Source organism: Sus scrofa, chromosome 13, assembly GCF_054392235.1.
Source record: "Sus scrofa isolate SSC_HxYL_T2T_F1_AM1 chromosome 13, Sscrofa_HxYL_maternal_Yorkshire_Landrace_v2.0, whole genome shotgun sequence".
NCBI classification, from domain to species: domain Eukaryota; kingdom Metazoa; phylum Chordata; class Mammalia; order Artiodactyla; family Suidae; genus Sus; species Sus scrofa.
Window position 1 is genome coordinate 222098245 of NC_139395.1, and position 26521 is coordinate 222124765.

General features: G+C 61.6%; 1 protein-coding gene across 3 annotated transcripts; it reads left to right on the forward strand.

Moving 5' to 3' along the window:
• Positions 1–6: 6 nt before the first annotated feature.
• Positions 7–13393, forward strand: RRP1 (ribosomal RNA processing 1). Of its 3 annotated transcripts, none has more exons than XM_084992266.1 (13): positions 7–209; positions 1818–1900; positions 3303–3406; positions 4820–4905; positions 5297–5463; positions 7454–7583; positions 7663–7727; positions 7891–8066; positions 10673–10764; positions 11388–11485; positions 11654–11673; positions 12309–12419; positions 12936–13393. In XM_084992266.1, the coding sequence occupies exons 4-13, from the start codon at positions 4852–4854 to the stop codon at positions 13163–13165; spliced, it is 1143 nt and encodes a 380-aa protein (XP_084848392.1). In that variant the 5' UTR covers positions 7–209; positions 1818–1900; positions 3303–3406; positions 4820–4851; the 3' UTR covers positions 13166–13393. The 3 variants fall into 3 exon arrangements, with proteins under 3 accessions (XP_084848392.1, XP_084848391.1, XP_020926735.1); XM_084992265.1 differs by having other exon boundaries at positions 3349–3406; XM_021071076.2 differs by having other exon boundaries at positions 3349–3406; positions 5297–5358.
• Positions 13394–26521: the final 13128 nt, after the last annotated feature.

The following is a 26521-nucleotide window of genomic DNA, read 5'->3' on the forward strand; positions in this document are numbered from 1 at the left end:
CAGGCTGTGACATCACGCCGCGCGCCCAGGCGAAGCGGTGCGGTAGCGGAGGTTGAGGGGTCTCCACGCGGTCGCTATGGGTCCGCGGGTGCAGCTTCCGCCCGAGATCCAGCTGGCGCAGCGCCTGGCGGGGAACGAACAGGTGACCCGGGACCGGGCGGTGAGGAAGCTCCGGAAATACATCGTCGCCAGGACGCAGCGGGCCGAAGGTGGGCGCGGTTCGGCGAGTTGGGGGCGGAGGGGGCCGGGGGGGCCTGAGGGGCCTGGCGGGCAGGGGGACGCGGGGCGTCCGCGGCCCCGGCCCCTTCCAACGGCGTGGGTCTTCCACGTGGTCGGGCCGTGCGCGCGGGGCCTGCGTGGGTGCTTCCACCCGCTTGCCGCCCACCCTCGCTGCTTTGAAGGTTCTCGGCGCTCACTTTGTGTTGCGGTGACCGCGTGTCCCTCAGCGTGGACTCCCGCTCCCCAGCCCCTTAGCTCCTTTTCCCAGCTCAGACCTGCCTTCTCTGGGAACCAGTCCCCCTTCCCAGCCCTCAGTCCATATATCCCGCTATCCCTGGTACCCACTGTTTGGGCACCGTTTATTTTCCCCTCAGAGCGGCATTTTTCAGTGTTGGAGGTTTTCTCTCGTGTCCGAGTTTCACTGTGGTTTGCGCTGCTCAGAGAACGTGCTTCTTAAGCGTTCTATATAACAGTGGTTCTCAAAATGTGACTCCAGCTGCAGCTGGTCATTTGTTAGAAATGCAGATTCTTGGCAGGTGGGCCAAGAGTGTGTTTTAAGAAACCCTCTGGGTGATGGGATCCTTTTGCTAAAGTCTGAGAACCATTGCCCAGGAACATTGCCAGACACCGTAGTCAGGACCCCAGTGTGTTCCCAGTGAGTGACTTTATACATCCGCTTTCATAACTAGTCTGAAGTAGCTAACTTGTAATTGAAGATTTGAAAAGCGGGAGTTCCCTTTGTGGCTCAACAGGTTAAGAACCCAGCTGGTATCCATAAGATGCAGGTTTGATCCCTGGCCTGGCTCAGTGGGTTAAGGATCCGGCATTGCCATGAACTGAGGTGTAGGTCACAGATGTAGCTCTAATCTCTCATTGCTGTGGCTGTGGTGTCGGCCGGCAGCTGCAGCTTGGATTTGACCCTTAGCTTGAGAACGTCCATATGCCATGGGTGCGGCCGTAAAAAGACAATAGACAAACAAAGAAAAATCATAGATCTCTGGTGTGACACTGGGCGAATTGTTGCCAACACGTTTGCCTGTGTAGCTACCATCCAGCCTAGGAAATGGTGGCTCCGTCAGCTTTGAATCTGTGAAAGTGGAGTACTGTGCCTGGTGCTTGAAGATCTGTCAGTGTTCACAGAATGAATGAACCTGTGCCCTGGGGGGTCCCTCCAGCCCTAGGCCAGCAGGTTCTGGGTTAGGGAGATGGCTGGGACGATGGGGGGTAGGGAGAGGTACCATTACAGTAAGAGGACCTGGGTCTGATTCAGGCCGTCACATTTTCTCTGGCTGTGTTCTGGCTCTAGAAGGTTGGGTTCAGGAGTTCCGGTTGTGGCTCAGCAGTCACGAACCTGATTAGTGTCCATGAAGTTGCAGGTTCAATCCCTGGCCTCGCTCAGTGGGTTAAGGATCCGGCATTGCCATGAACTGTGGTGCAGGTCACAGATGCAGCTCAGATCCGGCATTGCTGTGGCTGTGGTGTAGCCTGGCAGCTGTAGCTCTGATTAGACCCCTAGCCTGGGACCCTCCATATGCTGCAGGTACGGCCCCTAAAAAGTCGAACTAAATAAATAAATGGTTGGTCTGTTTGTGTTGCAGGTAGCTTCACACATGATGAGCTGCTGAAGGTGTGGAAAGGCCTGTTTTACTGCATGTGGATGCAGGACAAGCCACTCCTCCAGGTGAGGGGAGGGGAAGGCGGTGAGGGGCTGAGGCAGCAGCTACAGTGAGGCACCGTGAGCAGATGTTGGCCCCTTTTGACCACAGCAAACACGCTGGGCCGAGATTTGTAGCTTTAGTATATATTTACGTATGTAGGCAGAGGGGCCAGGGCCTTTGGGTGCAGCGGGTGTTAGACTGCTGACTTGAGCACTGCAGCGACACTGCTCCTTGCCAGTGTGGTCACCGGTGAAACAGCCATTGGTCTGTTTCACTGAGCACCGAAATGCTGGGAGCTGAGGGACAGAACCCAAGTCTTCTGAGGCAGGTGTTCTCCTGCTAGCTGCTTTTTGTTCACTGTTTTTGATTTTTAGAATTGCCTTTTTATTTTTTTGTTTGTTTGTTTGCCTTTTCTAGGGCTGCATCTGCAGCATATGGAGGTTCCCAGGCTAGGGGTCTAATCGGAGCTGTAGCTGCCAGCCTACGCCACAGCCACAGCAACTTGGGATCCAAGCCGCATCTGCAACCTACACCACAGCTCATGGCAACGCCGGATCCTTAATCCACTGAGCAAGGCCAGGGATCGAACCCGCAACCTCATGGTTCCTAGTCAGATTCATTAACCACTGAGCCACGATGGGAACTCCTAGAATTGCCTTTTTAAAAAATAGACTTTATTGTGGCTCGGCACGTTAAGAATCTGACATAGCGTCTGTGCGGACATGGGTTCAATCCCTGGCTTCGCTCAGTGGGTTAAGCTGCAGTTCCGATTCGACTCCTAGCCTGGGAATTTCCATGTGCTGCAGATGTGGCTATAAACAGAAAAAGAAATAGATCTTGGTTTTGGAGCAGTTGGAGGTTTACAGCAGAATGAGGAGAAAGTCCTGAGGTTTCTTACACGCCCCTGTCCCCACACAAGCACAGCAGAGTGGGACACTGTCCAGCACATGGACCTGCAGGACACGTCAGCGTCCATCACTGAGGGACTTGCCCTAAGATGCCAGCCTCTGTCGGGGGTTTCTCAGTGGGAGGTGTTCTGTTTTTTGCTGTGACGTGCAGTGACTTGAGGTGGGACCTCAGTTCCCAGGCCAGGGATTGAACCCGGGCTGCAGTGGTGAGGGTGCCACATCCTGAGCACTCTGCCCTCAGGGAGCTCCCACTGCGGGAATTGTTTACTCTTCAGAGCCAGCGGGGTGGTGAGGGTGCTTGCTGAGGATGCAGGTTTCTGTGCTCTGGTCCCTGCCTCCCGAACTAGACTCTGTCGAGGGTAGGCTCAGGGATGGTTGGCACGGTGACTGCAGCAGGCAATGGGCACTTCAGGGTCTGCCAGTGCCCCCTTTCTGCTGCACAGCCTAGGGGGCTGGTTCCCACCTCAGGTGAGGCCAGCTGAGTGTCTGTCTTCCTGCTGTGGCCCGTTGCTGTCAGGCACACGTGCTCAGGGACTGAGGTGTGGGTGCTGTTTCCTGCACAGGAGGAACTTGGCAGGACCATTTCCCAGCTCGTCCACGCTTTCCAGACCACGGAGGCACGTGAGTATCCACGCCGTGGGCACACCCTGCAGTGCGGCCCGAGCGGCAGAGGTCCCTGGCCCAGCGGGCGTCTGCAGGTGCTGGTGTGGGAAACGTGTCCAAGGCATTGACCGGGACAGTAGGCTCAGCTCAGGAGTCTCGAGGGCTGACCCCTTCTACTTAAAATCACAGTGGGAGAAAAAAAGAAAAGAAAAAGCAAGTTTCCATCATGGCTCAGCAGCTTGAGAACCTGACCCATATCCACGAGGATGTGGGTTCATCCCTGGCCTGGCTCTCCGTGGGTGAAGGATCTGGCATTGCCTTGAGCCGTGGCATAGGACAGCAGCTGCAGCTCGGACGGGACCCTTAGAGCCTGGGAACGTCCATGTGCCACAGGTGTGGCCCTTAAAAAAAAAAAATTCCAGTGGAGGCTGGGATGGTGGCAGCTGCGTGTCCGCACGTTCCTTGGCGATTGTGAGCCTCCTGCTGCACGTCTTTCTCAGTAACTCTCCTCCTCCTTTGACCAGGACCAGTTGTTCTCCCCCTGCTGCCCACCCGTTGGAATCACTCGTGTCTTTCAAAGTCCTGATGCCCCGACCCTGGTCCTGTTCACTGCCTCTCGAGCGGGGGCTTCAGAGAACGTGGCTGAGGTTCGGGGTTGTAGCTGGGCTTTGCTTTTCTTTCCAAGGTTCCTAAAAGCCCCTTTTTATTTTATTTATTTTTTTGGCTTTTTAGGGTCGTACCCGCAGCATATGGAGGTTCCCAGGCTAGGAGTCAGATCGGAGCTACAGCTGCCGGCCTACACCACAGCCACAACCACACCAGATCTGAGCCACATCTGTGACCTACACCACAGCTCACGGCTACACCAGATCTTTAACCCACTGAGCGAGGCCAGGGATCGAACCGGCATCCTCTTGGCTGCTCGTCGGATTCGTTTCTGCAGAGCCACCACAGGAAGTCCCAAAGCCCCCCCTTTATTTATTTATTTATTTATTTTATTTATTTATTTTTTTGTCTTTTTTGCTATTTCTTTGGGCCGCTCCCGCAGCATATGGAGGTTCCCAGGCTAGGGGTCGAATCAGAGCTGTAGCCACCAGCCTACGCCAGAGCCACAGCAACGCGGGATCCGAGCCGCGTCTGCAACCTACAGCACAGCTCACGGCAACGCCGGATCGTTAACCCACTGAGCAAGGGCAGGGACCGAACCCGCAGCCTCATGGTTCCTAGTCGGATTCGTTATCCACTGCGCCACGACAGGAACTCCAACAAAGCCCCCCTTTTAAAGTCAAATCCGTAGCACAGTTTCTCAGCCCAGCAGACTCGGGGGCTGTGGTGCCCCGTGGCGTCTTGCTCAGGCTTCTTCATGTTCTGTCACCTCCCGAGACGGGCTCTGCTTCCTCCTGACTCTCTCTGGCCTTTCCTCTGCTCCAGAGCAACTGTTCCTGCAGACCTTCTGGCAGACCATGAACCGCGAGTGGACGGGCATCGACCGGCTGCGCCTGGACAAGTTCTACATGGTGAGCAGCTGCGGGGGGGTCGCCCCCCACAGAGCTGGGCCAGGTGCCAGGCGAGGGCTCCCGGGCAGCAGGCGCCCTGAGTGGGGAGGGATGGGGGCGGGCGTCTCGGCCCAGGCACCTTCTGTGTGCGTCCTCTGTCACCTTCCCCACAACTGACCCCTCGTGGGATGTTGGGGTCCCATGAGCAGGTAGGGAGACGGGAAGTGCTACCGGCTGCTGGGATCAGGGCTCAGAGGCGGCGGCCTCTGGGCCAGACCTGGTGCCCCGTCCCTCGTAGCCGCTGTGTTGCTCCCGATGTCTCAGGACCCGCTGGGCATGTGGGGACACAATAGGGGCGGGGCTGTCTGGGGACTTCGGGCCGTGCCCGCTGACGGGGTCTCCTGTGCCACAGCTCATGCGGATGGTCCTGCACGAGTCACTGAAGGCCCTGAAGATGCGGGCGTGGGAGGAGAGGTCAGTGCCTCGTGTCCTGCAGCCGCCGCGCTGCCCGCGCTGCCCGCCCCGCCCGGGCATCTGCTCTGCTGGTGTGCCCGCCTGCGTTGAAGGCCGCCTTGTGCTGTGAGCACATGGTCGTGTGTGTGTGTGGAAGTGTCTGATCCTAGATGGTGGGACTCCCCGTGGATCAGAACCGAGTCCTCCCGGGAGGTGCCGCCACTGAGCAGCGGCTTTTGTAGAACAGGGGCCGTTCGGGCCAGCGGCCGCTGCTCTCAGCTCCAGAAATGCCTGACGTCCAGACTGCACTTTTGCCAGTGGTGCTTGCGGTGGGCAGTCGGCCTCTCCCAGCTGTAAGGGCCTCCTTCTTCTGCTGCGCTCAGGCCGCGACGGGGCAGGGCGGGGTCCTGCTGCCTGGTTCCCGGAGGGGGCGGGTCCTGCTCCAGTGGGCAGGGGGGCGGTGGGCGCCGGCTCCTGCTGCCTGGCCACCCACAGGCTCTGCGTTCAGGGTACCAAACCTGCAGGGAGCGGTCTGAGATCACAATCGCAAAGTGGGTTTCTGAAAATTCATATTTTAAGGTTTTTAAAATCAAAATCTTTTAAAAGCTTTTTTTGTTAACTGTTTGAGTGATGGATACCCAGCAGAAAGAACTGAGAAAACTTTTAAAAGACATTAAGAAGCAATTTTAATTCCAACAGACAACTGATCTTAAGACATTGGATTGTTCTGCCCGAGATAGCAAAGTGGCACCGTCTCAGACGTGGACTTGTCACCCTTTTAAGGGTTACCGACACGTTTCCGGATGCCCTGTGTGTCACTGCCGCTGTGTGGTTTGGGGAGGGACCTTAGAGGCAACGGTATTGACTTGATTTGTGGTTAAAACGTGACGGTGAAGTTTTTACTGGGGACATGGTCCTCGAAACTGTCGGCTGTCCAGGCGGCGGGCAGACAGAGCAGCTCGCGGCCGCGTTGGCCTAGGGCTTTCTCATCTTCTGGACGCGGCGTTAACGTTCTCGTGCCGGCCACCGCCGCCCGGTCCCCGGCCCCCAGCCCCCGTAAGGAAGATCAGGAGTCGGGCTGTGGTTGCTGCCCTTCTTCTGGGTTGAGAAACTAGGTGAATGTGGGTGCCTCTGGTTTGTAGTACTTTTCATCCTTAAAGTTCCGCGAAGCCCCGAGATGGAATCGCCCCCTTTTTAGGACTTAGGGTTGGGGGTGGCGGTGACTGAAGCAGGGTTAAATGTTAAAGGATGGCCTTCCCTCTGTCCCTTTGTGTCGGTGTTTGGAGAGGCCTTGCATCCTCCTTGTCACTGGTAATTCCACGCCTGGACCCTTCTGAAGAGACTGGTGACCCCCCACTGCCCTGGGTCAGCAGCTGCCAGTCTCAGCTGTTCCTCTTGGGCAGCGTGACGAGTCTGTGTTCTGGTGGGTGTTGGTGAGTGTCCCTGGCCGGAGGAGGCCTCTGGCGCCCAGCCTGGCCCCTTCCTGCTGGACCGAGGACGGCGCTGTGTCGCCTGCACAGCACCCGCGTCTCCGGGCCGCCGTTGGAAGGCTGCGCACGTCGCCGTTGGGGTATCGCTCTCCGTGTGTCTGTCGAGCAGCTGGGTACGTCCAGGCCCCTCAGGACTGGCTCTCGAGCTCCTGGGAAGCCCGGGCCCCTGAGACACTTGAGACGAGCGTGACATGTGACGTGCTGGTGCAGCAGGACCCACGAGGCCGGCTCCTCCTCTTCTCTGGCCTCTGCCTCGCCTTGTGCTCGCTCTGTCCCCGTGAGCCTTCCTGCACAGGTCCCAGTGGGGACAGCAGACACCAGACCAGGCGGTAGCAGCCTCACGTCGTGCCCACCTGCGGCCTCCGGGGTGCTGGAGGCCTGTGAGGGTTTACGCAGCTCGGCAGTTGAGTGTCCGTCCTGCTGTGGGTTCGGTGCCGGCTGTCACCGTGTAAATCTGTACCCGCGGAGCCCATCTGTGCCGCGTGCCGGGCTATTCGTGCACTGGGGGCCGGGCTGCACCGCCTCCTGCCAGAGCCCCCCAGGTGGAGCGAAACCCCCCCCCCCCCCCCCCGCGCCCACCGTGCCCTCGTGCGTGCGGCTGCTGGACGTGCCGTTTCTTCCCGCAGGCAGACCGAGCGGCTGCTGGAGCTGCTGACCACAGAGATCCTGCATCCCGACAGCCAGGCCCCCAACGGGGTCAAGAGCCACTTCCTCGAGGTCTTCCTGGAGGAGCTGACCAAAGTGGGCGCCGACGAGGTGGGTGTGGCGGGCGGGCGGGGAGGGGGGGGGCTGGCGCCGGGTCTGTCCCCAGAGCCGAGCCCCTCCTCTCCCGCAGCTGACAGCGGACCAGAACCTCCGGCTCATCGAGCCTTTCTGCAGGGTGGCCGCCCGGACCCAGGAGTGAGTGCCGAGCCCCGCGGCTTCGTTCTGGGGTCCCGGGTGCCCTCTCAGGGAGATGACAGTCTGGTGGGGCCGCGGGCCGTGGGGTGGGTGGGACGAGGAGTCGGCCTTCCTTCCCCTGGAAGGCCCGGCCTGACGGGCGGTGCTGTGCCCGTTCTCCCAGCCCCCTGGTTCTGCACAGCATCACCCGAGGCATCTTTGAAACCATCGTGGAGCAGGCCCCGCTGGCCATCGAGGAGCTCATGAACGAGCTGGAGGCGCAGGAGGAGGAGGAGGAGGAGGAGACGTCGGAGGGGGAGGAGCAGGACCGGGCTGTGCTGCCGGGGAAGCCCCCTCGGGGTGAGACACCTGCACCTGGGTCAGGCCTCTGGTGGCTCTTGCCGGGGTCCCTGCCTTCGTCTCCTGTCCTGTCCCCTCGCTTCTGGCCTTCCTCCCAAAGTCTGTTCCCAGCGTGCTGCCAGGGTGACCTTGGAAACTGCCACCCGCCGCTCACTCCACACCCTCCCCCTGCCCCCACCGTGGCGTCCGCTGCTGTCCCGAGCCCCGAGCTCCACTCTGCCCCGCCACCCCTGCCCCGGGCTGCCAGCCCTGCTCTCCACCCCCTGGCAGGTGTCTGCCCTCTGGCTCCAGGGCTCTGCCCTGACCCCACCCCCTACCCCCCGTGGACAGTGCCGCCTCCAACCCTCACCTTGCCTTGTTCGCCGCCCTTGCCACCACCGTTTGTCTCTGGCACGAGTCCCTGAAAGTTGCGTAGGTCACTTGTTCATCTTTCTGGCTCGCCTTCCACCCCGGGGGTGTCAGCGGCACAGGACGGAGGCTCTGCTGACTGTGGCTGTGTCCCTGGTGCCAGGAGCAGCACCCGGCCCCCAGGAGGTGCCCCTGGCTCGCGTTGGATGAGTGAGCGAGCGAGCAAGCGAGCGGAGGACCGGCTGGGAGCCACCGCGTGTGCACGTCCCCGTGGGCTCTGCGCCAGCGGTGTCCGGTCTGGCCTGTCCGCCTCAACACTGCTCTGGGCCCTGGTGGGATGCCAGCTGGTCCTGCGTGGCTGTCTCCTCTGGGTGACGCGTGCGCTGTCCTTGGCTCCAGGGGCGTGTGTGGTCCACCGGCTTCAGGGCTCTCCTGCCTCTGGCTTTCTCTTACTGTGGTGGGATACCCCTGACACCAGTTTACCCCCGTGGCTGTCCGGCAGCACGCGGCTCCGTGGCATTCCGTACGCTCACGTTGTGCAGCTGTCACCCGCCCACCTCCTCCATGTCGCGTCTCCGAGACTGAAGCTCCGTCCTGGTTGCCGCCAGCCCCGTCCTCCCGCCCAGCTCCGGCCCCCTGCTCTGCGGCGCTGTCTCTGAGGCCGAGTCTACCCGGGAGACTTAGGGTGGTTCCCTGGTTCTCCTTTGAGGGACCCCCCCCATGGTGTCTTCCACGGCGGCTGCATCGTTTACGTTCCCATCGCCAGCGCGCCAGGGCCCCGGGGTGCCCGCGTCCTCACCAGCGCTCGCTGGCCTCTGGTGTTGGGGGGCGGAGTGGGGGCAGAGTGCTTGGATCTGCCTTCTCCTGTTGATCGCCGGCGTGGGGGAGTCTTCACGTGCTCGGCTGCTCGTAGGTCTTCTCTGGAGAGGAAGATGTTTGCGCCCGTCTTTCGCGCGTGTTCGAGTCCGATTGGCTTCGGTTGAGCTGTAGGGGCTCTGCCTCTGTTCTGGATGACGGATAATCCTCCCGGACAAGTGGTTTGCAGCCGTGTCCCCGCTCTCTGGTGGCCGTCTCACTCTGTCGATCGTCTCTTTGACGCACAAAATTTTTATTTTTTTCTTTAATTATTTATTTATTTCTGTCTTTTTGCTATTTCTTGGGCCACTCCCACGGCATGTGGAGGTTTCCAGGCTAGGGGTTCAATCAGAGCTGTAGCCACCGGCCTACGCCAGAGCCACAGCAATGCGGGATCCGAGCCGTGTCTGCAACCTACACCACAGCTCATGGCAACGCTGGATCATTATCCACTGAGCAAGGGCAGGGATCGAACCTGCAACCTCATGGTTCCTAGTCTGATTTGTTAACCACTGCGCCACGACGGGAACTCCCTGATGCACAAAATTTTTAAATTATCGTCAAGTCTAGTTTGTCTGATTTGTTTGGTTACCTGTGCCTCTGGCATCATAGCCAAGAAATCCTGGCCAAATCTGGTCTTTCCCTGAAGCTTGCGTCCCTCTGACTTCTGTCGTTTGAGGTCTTACTTTGCATTTTGAGTTAATTTCAGGATGAGGTGGCAGGTGCAGGTCCACCTTCATGCTTCCCTCCCTGGTGTCCAGTGTCCCCAGCACCGCGTGTTGAAGGGACTGCCTTCTCTCCTCTGAGCAGCCCTGCGTCTTTGTGGGAGGTTGACCGCGGGATGGAGGGTGGCCTCTGCTCCCTCTGGCGCTTGTGCCCCGGTTAGTTGGCAGCCCCCCACATGCCCCGTCCAGCTGTGTGTGGCCATCTGACTGGCCTTCCCGGCCCTCCCTTCCCCTTCTCAGTTGTCCAAGTCCGTGACACAGGCAGCCCGAGGGCCCCATGGTGGCCGCATGCTCTCACTTCCTGCCACCCATGCCCGTCCCTCCCGGCGGCCTGGACCTGTGGGCGGCAGCTTTCTTTGTAGGTAGTGATGTCAGCCGCGACGTCCGGCCAGCATCAGCTTCCTCAGCCAGAGCTTTGGCTCTCGTCGCCCTCCGTCCAGGCTGCTGCGAGGCTGGACCAGCCCCGTCCCTCCTTCCTGGGCCCCTGCCCTGCCTCTGCTGCCCAGCACACCCGCCCCTCGTCCCTCCGGTTTACTCCTCAAGGACGGGCCGGCTCCCTCCTCTCCAGGCCCGCAGAGCCCTGCTCCCCTGGGCGTGAGGCCGACAGCACCCCGCCGTCTGTGCTGTGGGCCCAGGTGACACCGGGTGTGTCTGAGTCCCCGCGTCCTTTTGTTGCAGGCTCTGTCCGGGCGGCTGAACCTGTCCTGGGCGAGGAGCAGGTGGAGGACGATGACGATGACGACGACGACCATGCTGGCAGCGTCCTCCAGGTGAGCGGTCTGGGCGTGTGGGCTGAGCTCCCGACTCCGGAGCCGCTCTGGCAGGGGGAGCGGCAGGGATCTAGAGGCGGGCAGGTGCCGGGGCCCCTGCAGGGGCTCAGGCCCGTCAAAGATGCGGTCAGGGGCCAGGCTTCACTTCTCAGCCCTGCACCTGCCCGGGCCCCTTGGGGACGCGGGGACCACGAGTGGGGTGTGCTGAGTGGTGGGTGTCGGTCCCGCCCAGAGTCAGCTCAGCAGACAGGATCTGTGACTTCAGGCAAATCGGGCCCGTGGAGTCCTTTCTGATAAGTGGCGGATGTTGGCCAGCGGATGGCGAGTGAGCTTTTAGACACTTGGGTTCAGTGACATGTGTCAGGTTCATGGGACTTGCTGCTGCTGGTTTTAACGTGGCTCCCGCCGGGTTTAAAGCCGTGAAGAGGCTCACCCCATGGCACCCCACATTTCCTTTGGGTCATGCTGCCCGGGAGCGTGTGCTGTCGCCGGCGCTTGCCAAGGGGACTGGGGGCTGTGGGCGCGAGACCTGGGCGAGTGGGCCACGTGCTCGACCTGTCGCTTTGCATTCTGGGAGCACTGGGTGACTGGCCCCCGCTCCACTGTGTCTCTCTGTGGGACAGTTCGACTACGAGGCCGTGGCCAACAGGCTGTTTGAGATGGCCAGTCACCAGGACACCCCGCCTCTGAACCGGAAGCGCCTCTACAAAGTGATCCGCAAGTGAGTGTCCCTGGAGGCGCTGCGCTGAGGGCGCCCACCCGCCCTTGCGGTGGCCTCACCCGGGGGTGGGCGGGCGGCCTGCCGTCAGAGCTCAGGCGGGGACGGCTCCCCCGGGGTGGCCCCCTGCAGTGGGCGCGGCCCTGGTGACCACCTGTCCTGTCTTTTCAGGTTGCAGGACCTCGCAGAAGGTGAGTGGGGCCACCGGCCTGGGCACGGCTCGGTTGCGTGGTCACCCGCGCCACAGGCTGTGCTGTGCAGCGGCCCTGGTGCTTCTCGGGGGAGGTTGGCTGGGCCACTGCAGTGCCTGTCCTGGGGAAGCCCAGGATCCTTGGCTGCGAGCCTGAGGGGCTGGTCCCAGGGGTGGGGCCTGAGAACCTGCGTTTCTAGTACGGGCCCGGTGGCCGCTGCTGGTCTGCGGTGCAGCGACCGTCTCCCCCACCTCGATTCTCTGTTGGCCTCTGCCCTCCGTCTTAGCCTGTGTCCCCCTCTCCCCAGGCGGGTTGTCCCCTGACACGCTTCACTTGGTGTGTTTAAAAGGCACATTACGTGCAGCGTGTCCACACCTGTTGGGTCGGGACAGGCAGGGATTCCTGCGTGACTCCAGCCATCAGGGTCCAGGAGGCTCTTTGGTCTTCCCAGCGTGACCACTCCCAGGACAGCGCATCCTGTCACAGTGCCACCCGAGCTGTGGGCCATCAGACTAGGGCCCCTTCCTTGCCCGAAGCCCGTGGCCCTGGTGCTGCTGGCCGCTGGGGGCAGGGAGCGCCCAAAGAGAAGCCCCTGGCCCTTGGCAGCCGTCCTAACTGCCCACCCTGGTTCCTAGGCCTCTTCCCTGAGGACGAAGTCCCGGAAAAAGCCTACAGGAACCCGCGGGGAGGGAGGCGCGTGAGAATGAAGAGACGCTTGTCGCAGGCCCGGTGGCAGGACACGGCAGGTAGGCCTGGCGGCGCGGGCTGAAAGGGGCCGGCATCCCCGGCACCCTCGTCCCCCGAGTTTCACCTGAGATTGAGGGCTGACTCCAGGCGTGACCCCCTCCCCAGCCTGCTGCCCGTTGCCCCCTGCCCGCGGCCCTGCGGGGGGTGATGCCCTGGCCCAGATGCCTTTTGGCACCTGGGCTGCCTCTGTGTCCCCCCCTGGCGAGTTGAGTCAAAGCTCCAACCCAGTTTTCCCAGCTCCCCCTTCCGACCAGCCGCATCTCCGGCCCCCGCACCCCGAGCCTGGCCCTCCCGCCCCCTTGAGCGCCTCTGCCCTGGTCCTGTCTTGGAGCCGGTCAGTGTTCCCAATGTCAGGAGCCCGAGTAGGTGCTGCACCTGCCCGATGACCGGGGGATTTACCTCCTCGGGAGGCCCCGGGTGGCCGAGCCCCCCAGGCTGTGGGTGCTTCTCCCGCCCTGGAGGCGGGCGCCTCGGTCAGAGTTGCGGGAGGTGGACCAGTCTTCTTGCCGTTGTAGGGAGAGGTGCGGAGGAGGCCTCGTGTCCAGAGCCGAGCCCCAGATCCGCGAGGAGGAGGCGGCGGCGGAGCGCGGGGGCCGACCCTGCCGTGCCCCAGGAGCAGCCTGGGGGCCGAGGCAGGAGAGGGGCCCACGGCGGGCGGCGGCAGCCTCGGGTGAGGCCCAGAGCCACCGTGGCCGACTGCCAAGAGCCAAAGGCCAAGAGGAAGTGGACCCCACGGGGCCAGTGACATCCACCAGGACCCCCCCCAGCACCGGGGAGAGTGAGGGGATGGAACAGTCGGGCCTGCTTCCCGAGACTCTGGGCGCCTACTGCTGCCCAACTCCCTGTGTCTAGACGCGGCTGGGTCAGGCCCTCACTTAGCGCCCACATCACCGAAAGTGCCGAGGCTGTGCTGACTCGGTGGGGCCGCGGACCCTCACGGCGCCCACGAATAAAGTGCTCCTTGGTGCCTGCAGACCCGGTCCTGCTCCGGCCCGCCTGCAGGAGGCCCGCCTGCAGGAGGCCCGCGGTGTGAGCTCACGGGTGTCCCCAGGGTGTGGATTCTGTACCCGAAGCCTGTACAGCTCCTGGGACCCTGGAAGGAGGTGTGACGATTGGCAGCGTCGTCGTCCGCGCCCCTGGGCTGGGGCTTGGCAGTGAACCCTGCCTCGTGCCAGCCCTGCTGCTTGGGTGGCAGGGTCGGCTCCCTGCCCACCTTTGTCACCTGGGACTTGGAGGCAGAGCTGGATCTGAGTTGTCCCCGCCCCCTCTGCCCACCAGGCCCAGTTCGCCTCCCTCCGCCCCCCTCAGTTCCACTTCAGCCCCTGGTCCTAGCATCCCAGGGAGGCGGGAGGTAGAAGCGAGGCCTGGTGCCTGGGAGCTCTGGTGCCCTCGAGCTCCTGCGGTGCTCTGGCCACACAGAGGGCTGCCCAGCTGACAGGCGGGCGCTGTCTCGGTCAGCCTGCCTGGTCACTGCTAAGCCAAGGCCCGGCCCAGGGAGGGCCCGCAGAGGCTGGAACTGAACCGTAGTTCCAGGGCCCAGCTGCCTGCAGGCACGTCCCCTACCCAGCAGCGGGTGCTCAGTGGACCCCCCTTCAGCTCAGCTGCGGGCGGGTGGGGCAGGGGGAAGCCAAACTGGGTGAAGTCCTAGAGCTGGCCCTTCGCTCCTCTCTGCTGGCGGGAACTGTTGGTGGACAGGCCGTGGTAGGAATGGAGAGGGTGTTTTTGAGCCAAGCGGAGCCCTGTGGCCCGGGGGACGGCCTCGGGCAACCGAGGAGCTGCTCCCGGGGAGCCCGGCTCTCGGCTCAGGTCTGTGTCTCCTCAGGACACAGCGTCAGACTGGTCAGGGACACGTCCCTTCGAGGTTCCAGGAAGGTGCGCCAGCACACCCACAGCCAGGCAGCCTGGCCTTGGCCCCTGGAGGGGGTCCGTGGACGGAGGGCCAGCACTGGTTCCCACCCGGCCCCCAGGCCCTCCCTGGGTTTTTCTGGCCTGAAGTCCCATCCCTGAAGCAGCCACATTTCCAGGGGCGCTGGGTCCCCACCTGGCCCTGGAGGAGCGGGTGTGGGTGAGGTTTGCCAGCCGTCACCTTTTTAAGGGTGGCTTTACGAGGTGTGCCCCGTTCCATTCTCCCGCTTAAGGGCCTCCCCTGCTGGGCCTCAGCACGTCAGTAGGTTGGGTGTCCATGACCTCAGTCTGGTCGCCCCACGGAAGGCCTGTGCTCGGGGCCTCGTCTGCTTTGGGGCCAGTAGGGCCCCCACCAGGCTCGGATGCTTGTTACAGTTTCCTGGAGCACTTGGGGTCGGGGTGAAGTCCGCGGCGTCTGAAGTGACATGAGAGCTTTCATAGCTCTGCACTCAGGACCCGTCCCGCTGCTGGCGCTCTTCCCGCGAGGCCAGTGTCCCTGGAGCTAGTTTACTAGTGGTGCTTTGGGGCCCCCCCACCGCGCGTGTCACATGTAGATGTGCCTGACGACACCCAGAGGGACAGGGAGAGGTGGTCGTGGGGGCAGCCCCCTGCCCTGGGTCACCGGGTTAAAGCCTTGCCCGGTTTGCTGAGAAGGGTCCAGAACCACAGCCTGGAGTTCTCAAGGCACTGACGCCGGCCCCGTGTTCGCTCCCCAGACGCTGCTGTGGCCCCAGACTCAGTTGTGGCCAGGACTGCTCGGGGAGCCAGGCTGAAGGCTTTGGCTCCTGATTCAGGGGTGGGGAGCAGCTCTGACCCAGGCCGAGTCTAAAGGCTGCACCCCAGGAGTCTCACCCAGGGCGGGGCGGGGAGGCAGGGGGACCCTCCCTCTGATGGGTGTGGGGACAGCATCAGCCCACCAGGGTTGGCAGGGAGAGGCTGCCTCCTCACTCTTGACCCAGAGACCTCCCCCCGGGCAGCACGATGCAGACAGGGGCCCCGACTCCAGGCCTCCCTGTTGCTCCACAGACCAGACAAAGGAGGGTCCCCCCCCCTCTGGTGCCACCTGCCTGCAGCAGAAGGGAGGGAGGGCCCAGCAAGTGTGGGGGACCCGGGCAGCCACTCCCTTGCCTTCTGAGTCTGCTGCGGCCCGTGAGGACCAGGGTGGGAGTGTTCCCCCAGGGAACTCGAGCTGACCCTGCAGGGGGCAGGCCTGTCCTGTAAGCTGGGCTGATTTTATTTCTGTGGCGGTGTCCCCGCTCCCCCCGCACGAGTCCTGGCTCCCAGCATGCTGGCACCCTCACTTTTCGTAGCTGAGTTTGTCATGAGCTCATTTGCCTTCATCAGCTGGACGTGTCCGTCCTGGTTACACTGCTGCACTTATGTGCTGCAGCCCTGCATGTGGTGTGAGCAAAGGCGGTTCCGTCTCCCTGCATCCGCCTGTCTGCTCACCCCTGCCAGCCCCTGCCGTCCCTGTGTACCTGCCCTCGGCTGTTCACCCACCTGTCATCCATCACCTCCAGCTTCTTCCTGTCCCTCTTCTGGAGCAGAGGGGATTGAAGGACCATTGTCATTCTGTCTGCAAAGTAACCTGTCCCCCAGGAGTGCCATTTCTCCGCCGGTGTCACCCCCACAGTGGCTTCCTCCGAGGAGTTGCCTTGTCGCCCAGCGCCCTCCAGCCTTGCTCTGGGCGAGGGTGGGGGGACGTCCACGGAGGGCCACCCAGCCTCCTCTGGGCCCCACCCCCCAGGGTGTGCTGTCCCCTTTCCTTTCTGGTCTGAGACCCACAAGGAGCAGGTGCAGTCCTGCCACCTGCCCTTGGAATCCCGTCGGCCCTGTGAGTCCTCCAGGCCTTCCTGGCAGGTTAGGGTGCGGTCCCACCTGCCCAGGTGCCCCCTGTCTGTGCTTTCCTCAAGTGCAGACTCTGAAGATGTCTCCTGGGGACTGTCCCCTCTGTCCCGGCTGGGTGACCAGGGCTCTGAGTCTGGGGTGGGGAATGGGTTGCACGGATAGTCTCCTGGCCCGGCCAGCCATCCTTGAGACCCCAGGCTGGACACAGGCCCAGGGGTCCTCGGAGCCAGCCTTGCCGTCAGGAGGCTGTGTACATCCAGCTTCTCCCCCGAGCCCGGCTGGCCTGCAGGGGAGACCCCTGGTGGGGGGCTTCCTTCCTGAGGGGTCCTGGGTCTCTGGGCCCCCGCCAGCTGTCCAGGCCCTTCCCTCAGGGCCCACCCGGGGAGGATCTAGGGTCCTGTGCTCATCCTTGTCCCTCTCCTGGGGTCTTCACCCTCCTTGCTCCCAACTGCTGGGAAAATGGGACCCCAGGGAGGAACGGGTCCCTGTCCTTAAGCGAGGACAGCTGAGCTGCCCCAGGGCCCTGCTGCTGGCACTGCTGGCCTGGGCGCCCACGGTGAGCTGGTGGCCCGCACATGCATTGCAAACAGGTCCCCAAGCCCTTCAGCCCTGCCCACCTTATAGAAGCCGCCAGATTCCTGGGGCAGAGGCGAAGAGGCAAAGGAGAAGCGGGCGTGGCCCCGGGGTCAGTCCTAGAGCCCAGGCTGGGGCGTAGGTGCTGGGTGAGGATGCTGGTGCTGTGCCTTCTGCTGGAGGTGGAGACGGAGGAGACGGCTCCCTGGCCGAGCTGGGACCTGGCGCTCTTCAGGAGAGCACCCCCCTGGTCCTGCCTGTACACGGGTGTGGGAGGGACCGGAGGTGCTGGGCAGCACCAAGGACTCTCGGGTGTGTGCCTGCTCCTTCCGGTCACCTAGGAGCGCGGGGTCCCAGGGGAGGGGGTTGGGATCCAGCCTCACCGCTGCCCTCCTTTCCTGGGGGGCTGTTCACCCTCATTTAGGATTTGCCCGTCGTGTCGCAGCAGCTGCCCCAGCCGCCCACTTGCCAAGCCACACAGAGGATGGAGACGGGCACAGAGGCTGGTTCTGGTGGCCCCAGCGCCGCGCCTGCCCCCCCGCCCCCGCCCCGTTGCCCTGTTCTCCACGTCTCCCCTGGTGTCGCTTCCAGTTGTGACATTTGGTGTTGGCGGTGGCCGCGCTCCCTGGCTGGACCCCGGACCTGCGGGTGTTCCGTGCCCCTCACTGCCCCTCTCTGCAGGCCCCTTCTCTCTCGTCCTCCCCTTCCTTCCTCCCTAAATGTTTATGCGGTCCTGCAGGAGGCGCCCGTGCTGCGCAGGAATCACTGCAGACTCAGCCGTGGAAGCAGCAGCTCCGCGGGTGAGGGGTCAGGGCGTGGGGCACGTCTGGCGTCACGGGGCCCCTGTCCTAGCTCACTTTTTGTTGGCAGAATTCAGTTCTTTGCATCTAAGTTGGAGGTCCCTGTTTCCATGGTGGCTGTCAGCCAGGGTGGCTCTGAGCCGCACAGCTCTGGCCTCGTGCCCAAGGCCAGCGGGAGAAATCCTCACACTTTTTTGGGGGGGCTGTCCCGTGGCATATGGAGCTCCTGGGCCAGGGATCAGATCCGAGCCACAGTCACTGCGGCAATGCCTTACCCTTAACCCACTGTGCTGGGCCAGGGATCAAACCTGCGTCCCGTGCTCCCAAGACACTGCCTGTCCCATGACAACACAGCAGAAGCTCCAGAAATTCTCATGCTTCTAATCCGTCTGACTTAGTCCCCGGCTCCAGCTTTGCCTGCTTAGGTCAGGCCCGCCCGTGCTGGGCAAGGGGATGGGGGCACACCCGGGAGGGGGGGTCTGCTGAGTATCCACCCCCCATCGTCCTATGTCCCATCTCTCTTCCTCTCCTGAGTCCTGACCCAGGAACAAGTGACCCGGGGGCCCTTTCCCTCCCCTGACCCTGGAAAATTCCTCGCCCTGGGAGGTTGGCCAGAGAGTGAAAGGAGCAGAAAATTCTGGGGTGTTGGGGGCAAGCTTTGGGTTGACTGAACCAGAAAGTGGCCCCAGACTCCCTGGGCACTCGGACTGGTTCGCCTTGCTTGGCAGTGGGGCTGTTTTCCCAGCCCAGGTCTGGGGTGACGAGGAAAGCAGGGAGAGGTGACGCCCCACCTTGACCTACAGCCCAGCCCCCACCCCAGCATTTCCCTGTTCATCTCCACCCTGCACTCCCCGACCCAGGGTCTCCCTGCCTGCGGCCCCTAGAATGCCCGGGGCTGGTGAGGAACCGGTGGGAGCTGGTGACGCTGGAGGACCAGGTCTGCGGCCACCTGACCGTGGTGGCCGGCAGTGCGTCCACTGGGTGTGAGCCTGCCTCCCCCTGAGGGCCAGCGGCTGGCCCTGTCCTCCCATCAGGGTGGAGTCCCTGGGCAGGCTCCTCTCCCATGACCGACCAGGGCCACCTGCTGCAGGAGTGGGCTGCTCCTTCCAGGCCCGGGGACGGGCCACTGCCCAGCGGGCGGAACAATCCTGATCCAGTTCTGAGCCTGAGTGCTCAGCCTGGCAGGGGCCGTACTGCTCTCTGAGCCCCCAGTCCCTCAGTCCCCTCCTGTCTGATGACCCAGGCCCTGGCGTGTTGGGGGCCCCTCAGGCACCCCAGCACCCCACTTGCTTCGTGGCACTTGAGTGATCTGGGTTTTGCCCTGGGATGTGTCCCTCACCCTTGGTCGGGGTTCGTCTTGCCAGCCCTCCCACGGGGAGAACAGAATGTCCCACTCTGGCCTGAACGCGGTGGGTCACCTGCACGCAGAGAAGCCCTCGCTGTCCTCGCGGAGGCCTGAGGCCGCCTGTCCTGCAGCTCCCTGGGCACCAGCCGCCGCTCAGAACAGGTGCCCCCCACCCCCGCCTCCAGGCCAGGCCCCTCTTCTGGAGCCGAGTCCCCTTACTGGGTCGAGTCATCTCTTTCCAAAGCTTTCCCCTTTCTTGTCCCCTCTGACCCCGATCCTGTGCTCAGCAATAATCAGCCAGAGCCAGGACTGGCTGCGGCTGTGGATGACATCGGCCACAGCGGAACGGCTGCTGTCGCTGCCGTCCTGGGAACACAGACTTGGGCTCTTTCTCCAGGGCCGGGTGAGCTCACAGGCCCCTGAGCCACGGACCACCTGGCCGGAGCTTCTAAACCTGAGCCATCCTGAGTCCGGAAGCCACAGAAATGTCCCAAGACAATGCTTAGCCCCGGCTTCCTCGCTCTTCCCCCTAAACACACCCCACCCCCCAGAGGCCAGGCGGGAGCGGATCTGAGGCTTGCACCCCCGCCCCTCGGCGCCGGCAATGAAGCCCGACTGACTCTGCTGCACACTCTGCGGTCAGAGCCGGCTTTCTGCGCCCCGGCACCTGCTCGGTTACACCTCCCCGGCATCCTGGTTTCCAGGGTAACGGGCCTTCGAGACCAGCTCTCGCTTTCTCACGGCTTGTTCCCTTGGTGCCGGGCAGATTCCCGCGAAGCCCCTCCGAGCTGCACCTCGGCTCCCTGCCCTGCTCGCTGCGAGGAGTGGCCTCGGCCGCTCTCAGCAGAGGGTTGGTATCAGCAGAGGGTTTTGGCCTCGCCGTCTGTGGCTGTTCTTTCAGCAGCTAAGCAAAGTCTGCCTTGATAGCAACGGAAGATGCTCCTCAGCTTCAAAAGTGGGGGCACTGGATTCAGAGGCGTCACCTCAAAGAACCCAGACTTGCGCTGGCTTAAGCAGGAGGGGAGGTCGCCATCGGTCAAGTCCCTTTTCCTCCTCACCCCTGTGTGGCCGGTGTCCCCGACTGGCCGCTCCTGTGTCCTCGATCGCCCCCTGGGCAGGGGCGCGTGTTCACAGCCCAAGTCCTGAGGCTCCTCTGCCCTGGCCCAGAGGAGGGTGTCACTCTCAGGCTGCAGGCTGGGGTCCGAGGCCAGGCGTGGAGGGGCCGGTTCGGCCACAGGCTGCTCTCCTGGGCGTGCACACGGCCGTCTCCTCCCGTGTCCCCAGAGTCGTCCTCCGCGTGCCTGGGTCCTGGCCTCCCTCTGGTAAGGACGCATCTTGGATGGAGGCCAGCCCAGTGGCCCTCCCTCCTCAGTCCCCTCGTCCCAAAGACGGTCGCAGCAGGGTGTGCTCGGGGTCAGGACCTTCAGATACGGATCTCGAGGGGACGCAACTCAGCCCACGACTGCTGCCGCCGTCTAAGGAGCAGGCCCAGGTCTGCGGTGAAAGTGTTATCTGAGGAGCTTTAAATGAGGGAGCGGGTTCCTGCTGCCTCTGCAGGGTTGTGACAATCACTGATAATCTTCAGTCTCGACATTCTTCTGGGGACTGTTTTTCCCATCACAGCAGCGGTCAGACGGGCACTTGCAGATTCTAACAGAAAAAGGAAGCCAGAGTATTTCGTGCAACTCATGTGTCCCGAGACCATGAGGTGCCTGCGTAATTTGTGCAGTGATTAAATCTCTGCGAAGCTCAGGGTTTTCTTTCCAAACACTGGCCTGTGTTTTTTTTGGGGGGGGGAAGGGGAGGAGAGGGTCTCCCCACATTCCGAAGGCCCCCAGCAGCTGCGTCCCAGGGGAGGTGTGGGCAAATCTGGATGGGGAGGAGGGGGTGGGAGGGACGGTCCAGACCCCCGCCCAGCCCTGCCCATCCCCCGCCCCCTCCCTCATTTCGTCCCGGAGCCTGTGGGATGCTAACTTGGGGTCACGTCTGACATGGAGGCCCTGCCCCCCAGCGCAGCCTCAGCGTCCCTCCCTCTTGGGGCCGCGTGGCCAGCTGGCCTGGCTCTCGGCGGTGGAGGGGGCGCTTGGCGGGGGTGATGGAGAAGCACTGGGTCGGCTGCTACAGCGGAGGGAGCGGTCGTCGGATCTGAGCTGCCGTCTCGACCGAAGCCGAAGCTGTGGCAAAGCCAGATCCTTAACCCGCTGGCCAGGCCAGGGATCAAGCCTGCCCATTTTGCCACAGCGGGAAGTCCTATTTAGACTTTTTTTTTTTGCCTTTTAGGGTCATGCCTGTGGCATATGGAGGTTCCCAGGCTAGGGGTCGAATCGGAGCTGTAGCCGCCGGTCTACACCATAGCCACAGCAACGTGGCATCCAGGGTGCGTCTGCAACCTACACCACAGCTCACAGCCACGTCGGATCCTTAACCCACTGAGCAAGGCCAGGGATCGAATCCACATTCTCGTGTATCCTAGTCAAGTTCATTAACCACTGAGCTGTGATGGGAACTCCTAGGCATTTTTAATGCCACTTATGCTTCAGTGTATCATGTATTAATAAGAATAAAGCATATGTAATACACTTCTGCGGTGACAAGTAGGGCAGTAAATAACAAATCCAGTCGTTAAAAAGAGTTTCCTGGTGGCATGTAGATTAAGGATCTGATGTTGTCACTGCCGCGGTGCCGGTTCAGCCCCTGGCCCCAGAACTTCTGTGTGCCTCCAGGAAAAAAAAAGGAATGTGTTTTAAAAGCCAAGCATATATATGAGAATAAAGTAGATCAATTGGTTATATTATGTTGAAAATTGAATTCATTTTGCTTTACATTATCCTGTTCTGGTTTGCAACAGAAAGTCTAACTCTAGACACGCCTAGGGCGGGGCTGGCCCCTGGCTTCTCCGTGAGTGTGCTGCACACATGCAGGGGCCTCCTGGGGTGCAGGCTGAGGGCCAGGGCCCTGCATGACGGGGCCTGGGGGAGGGTTGCACCCTGGGGGCAGCCCCCTCCTTCCAGACCTGACTTGGAGATAAATATGTGTACCTAGCTCCCTCCTTCCTCCCTCTCGCCTCGCTGAGGTGGTCCCTGTGTCAGCTCAGCACTATGGTCGGGGCCTGGCCAGCCACCCCTCCCCTGACCCTTGCACTGGATGCCCTCCGACTGTGGGACACCACGTGGGAACCACAGGGCCAGGGTGCCCAGGAACTGGCCAGGCTCCGGGCACAGACCAGTGCCCCCCCATCACCCCCTGCCTGGCTGACTCCGGGGGGGTCACGCTACCCAGGGACCCCCCATAGATGGGCAAGTCCTTGGGGAAGCTGGGGGGGAGCTGGGAGGGGCAGGGCCAGCCGCCCGTGCCTCGATCAGGCCCATCAGACTTCAGTTGTATAAACCAGAGGCGGAAACCACACCAAAGCAGGTGATTCTAGGGGGCCCTATAAGGGCAGGCAGGAGGCCCCCCAGAAGTCCCATCCATGCGCCCCACCCAGTCACAACACAAAGGTAACGACCTTCCCGGCATTTAGTTGTCAACAAAAACTCAGGTAACAATCAAGGTTGGAAGTAAAAAAGGACTTTTATCCCCAAATGAGGAGTACAAGCCGGGAAGCAGCCTCTCAGCAGCCCCGAGCCCTGCTCTGCCTGATGGAAGGCGAAGGCTCCGTCCTCTCCGGTTTCCAAACAAGGACCATCCATCAAAAGACACGGATATTTTCCCTAAATCTCACCAGGGGCGCACAGGCCAGGTCAGCACCCACCCAACCCAGCGGGTCACCGCCGTCCCCTGCAGAGCTGGGAAAGAGCGCCTTTCTGCTAAGAAGTGACAGCGCCAGCGTCGGAAGAGGGAACAGCCACCCATCGTTGCAGCGAGCTGGCCCTCGCCCCCTGAGGAGGGGGTTACTCTGTGCTGAGGTCCGGGCTGCTGCACCTTGGGGCAGGTGGCGGAGGCCCGAGCAAACACGGAGAGGATTTTGTTTCATTTTGCTCGTCCTGCCTCAACAATATACGTTTTATTTCATCATGGTTATTGCCGCCTGCGCGGTGAAATAGGGTCCCCACCCAAGAGCGAAAGCCTGTACTTTAACTCTTGTCTGCTTATTATTTTTCTAAATGGCTTTTATCGGGGGCCAACTACGCATGGCATGAAATGTGCTGCCAGTGGCATTTCGCGCATCCCCAGTGTGGTGCAGCGCGCACCTGTCCAGTTCCAGAACATCCCCACCCCCCAGAAGGAGCCAGCACCCTCTGCCCGTCCCTCCCACCCCCAGCCTCGGCCTCTGCCTCCCACGAATCTCCCTCCATCTCTGTGGCTGTCGTTCTGGGCATTTCCTATAAATGGGGGTGCACAGTGCGTGGTGTGAGCCTGGCTCCCTTCACTGAGCCGACTGTCCCCCAGCCTCAGCCCTGCGGCTCCTTGTGTCAGGACGTCCTTCCTTTGGACGGCAGAATCCCGCTCCCCCGGGTGCACGGACCAGCCTGTGTTTATCCACCGTCCGTCCGTGGTCCCCTGGGTGGTTGCCACCTTTAGCTGTTGTGGGTGGTGCTGCTCTGAACACGGGACTGCAAGGGTTATTTTCTTCCAGTCTTAGGAAGAGGTGGTTGGCACACAGCTCTGGGCGAGTCGAGGGTGGGCAGCCTGGCGACGTGACTTCCATTCGTCATCAGACGGTCATGGCAGCAGGTGCAGTGACCCCGTCCGCTCAGACACACAGCGAAAGACGCAGAGAAACGCCTTTTCCTTGCGATCGCTCCTGGGAGTCTCTCTCCTAACAGCGGCCACAGGCGGCACACGGCATGTGAGTTATATTTGCCGTGTTGTGGCTTACATCCCTGGGGCTCGTTTATCTTATAACTGGGCATCGTGCCTCTTGGCGACCTTCGCCCTGCTCCCCTCCGCGTACCACAGCCGCCCTGACCCCCGCCTCTGGGAACCACAGACCTGATCTCCGTGCCTGTGGGTTGGCTGGACGTGTAACTGACCTGCCTGCCTGTGCTGGTTCCTGTCACATGGCACAGCGATGCTCTATTTCGGTCCGCTTCCCAGTGATGCCCGTAAGTCCGCTTCTGCTCTGTCACCACACAGGGACGCTGCCGACTCACTGACTGGGTCCCCACACTGTGCATTCCAGCCTCCTGACTCACTTCCTTTGCGGCTGGACGTTTGTGCCTCTTCATCCGTCACCTCCTCTCCTCCACTCCACCTGCCCCATGGCCCTGGCAACCACCTGTTGGTTTTGCTTCTTTTTGTCACGTTTGTTCATTCGTTTTGGTTTTTAGATGTCACCTATAAATGAGATCGTACGGTATTTGTCTTTCTCTGTGTGACCTATTTCACTTAGCATGATGCCCTCCAGGTCCATCCGTGTTGTCGCAAATGGCAGGATTTCGTTCTTCTTTATGGCCGAGTAGTAGTCCACGGTATTCTGTGACAACACCGGATCCCTAACCCACTGCGCTGCAGGAGGACTCCCAGCCACCCTTGATTAGGGCGTTTAGTCCGTTGGCATTTAAACTAATTATTGATGAGTGTTACTTACTGCCATTTTGGTCACTGTTTGGGGCTGTTTTGGCAGTTCTTTGTTATATGCCCTTTTTCTCGTTTTGCCCTTTTCCATAATGATTTGGTAACTACCTTCAGTGTTAAGTTTGGATGCCTCTCTCTGTGTGTGTATAGATTTTTGGCTTGTGGATACAATGAGGTGTGTATGTACCAGTATGCACATATGCATATATACGTGATTCTTTTAAGTGGCTGATCCCTCAAGTTCAAATGCGTTTTAAAAATCCTGCCCTTGTACTCTTTGTCTCACTCTTGCTGACATCACACTTTACGTGTAATTGTTTTGTGTATTCCTTATCTGCTTACTGTGTCTGTGGTTGTGGGGCCCTGGGTGGGGGCAACCCAAAGCTGGTGGGCAGGGTTGGGGACCAGAGGGTCCTAGAGCTGGTACCTGCCCCCGCTGGTGGGTGGGCTGGATCCTAGGGTGAGTGCCCGCCCAGTGGTGAGCAGAGCTGGGTCCCGGGGTGTCTGGAAGGAGGGCCCTGGGGGTTCAGGAGTTGGTGTCTTGTCTGCTGGCAGCAATAACTAGACAGAGGATCCGTGACGGCACCGGCCAGCACCGTGTCCACCTGCTAGAACGAGCTCCCCTGCGCGGTGGCCGCCAGTGTCTGTGTCTCCAGGGGGAGCTGCAGTGGCCTCTCCAGGAGACTCTCAAAGATCAGTGAGCTTGGGTTTTCCAGGAGTGTCTTCTCTGCTGTGTTAGAAACAGGTAGGAGGAAGTTCCTGTTGTGGCGCAGGAACAAACCCGACTAGTATCCATGAGGCTGCAGGTTCGATCCCTGGCCTCGCTTAGTGGGTTAAGGATCCAGCGTTGCTGTGAGCTGCAGTGCAGGTCACAGATGTGACTTGGATCCCGTGTTGTTGTGGCTGTGGTGTAGGCCGGCAGGTGTAGCTCTGATTTGACCTCTAGCCTGGGAACCTCCATATGCTGCAGGTGAGGCCGTAGACCCCACCCCCCCAAAAAAAGAAGAAAAGAGAAAGTAGCTAAATAGGCAGGAAAGGAGAGGGCGGGGTTGGGGGGCACGGGGAGTGTCACCTCCAGGGCCAGTGCCTTTGCAGGGCCTCCTGGGTCCGGAACAGAGTCCTTCCCAGGCTCTGAACGCCCCGACAGGTTCCACAGGTTTGGGTTCAGGCAGCAGAGCCCCTCCCGAGGCAGCGACCCCCCAGGGCTGTCGTAAGCATCTCCAGGAACGCAAAGGCAGGAGCTCAGCCCGACCTGGGCGCCCAGCGCCCGCCCTCTCGACCAGGGGGCTCTCAGCAACACCCTCTTCTGTGCAGCGGCTAGAGGGCGACTGTCAGCCCTGAGTCCCATGGGCATTTACGATGACTGGGCTGCAGGCTCATGAAGGCTTCCCTGGTGAGCGACCCCAGAACACAGACGCACCTGTTCAGTGACCCCGCCGACCCCAGCCCTTCCCACCAAGCAGCTTAGGGGCAGGCAGGGCCCAGGCCCAGTGGGAGTCACAGGGGCGTCCGACCAGGAGTGACACCAGGGCAGTCGCCCGGGCACTGGCCACACCCGCCTGAGGTTGTCTGAGGCCTCAGTGAACGCGTCCGTGTAAAGGGCTTAGAAGCGCCAGGCGCAGAGAGGCTCTGGCTGAGCGTCAGAGATGTGATTTTTTACTGTGTTTTCAGCCCGTGTGTGCAGAACGGCGGCCTGCCTCCCAGCCCGGGGTGGGGGCTGTGGAGCTGTGAAAATGGGAGCCGCATGCCAATTCTGGAATCTTCCCAAACCCACACGTGGAAAGACGGCTTTTCTCCCAGGAAGGCGGCCGAGGAGAGCAGAGTGCCTGGAGAGTTTGTTTTTCAGTTCTGTCTTTTTAGAGCTGCAGCCGCAGCAGGTGGAGCTTCCCAGGCAAGGGGTCCAATCTGAGCTGCAGCTGCCGGCCTGCGCCACAGCCACAGCCACGCGGGATCCTTAACCCGCTGAGCGAGGCCAGGGATGGAGCCTGGGTCCTCGTGGGTACCAGTCAGATTCATTGCCGCTGAGCCACGGGAGGAGCTCCCCGCAGTTTATTCAAGGAAGCCGTGTTATTGGAGGAGCCGCTTGCAGCAGGAAAGCACACGCATCCTCAGG

Bases quoted from the DNA above. Each gene is read 5' to 3' on its own strand.
- RRP1 (XM_084992265.1), top strand. From the start codon at position 77: ATGGGTCCGCGGGTGCAGCTTCCGCCCGAGATCCAGCTGGCGCAGCGC. The intron at 5,464-7,453 runs GTGAGCACATGG...TTCTTCCCGCAG, and splicing joins GTTGAAGGCCGCCTTGTGCT to GCAGACCGAGCGGCTGCTGG. The intron at 8,067-10,672 runs GTGAGACACCTG...CTTTTGTTGCAG, and splicing joins GCCGGGGAAGCCCCCTCGGG to GCTCTGTCCGGGCGGCTGAA.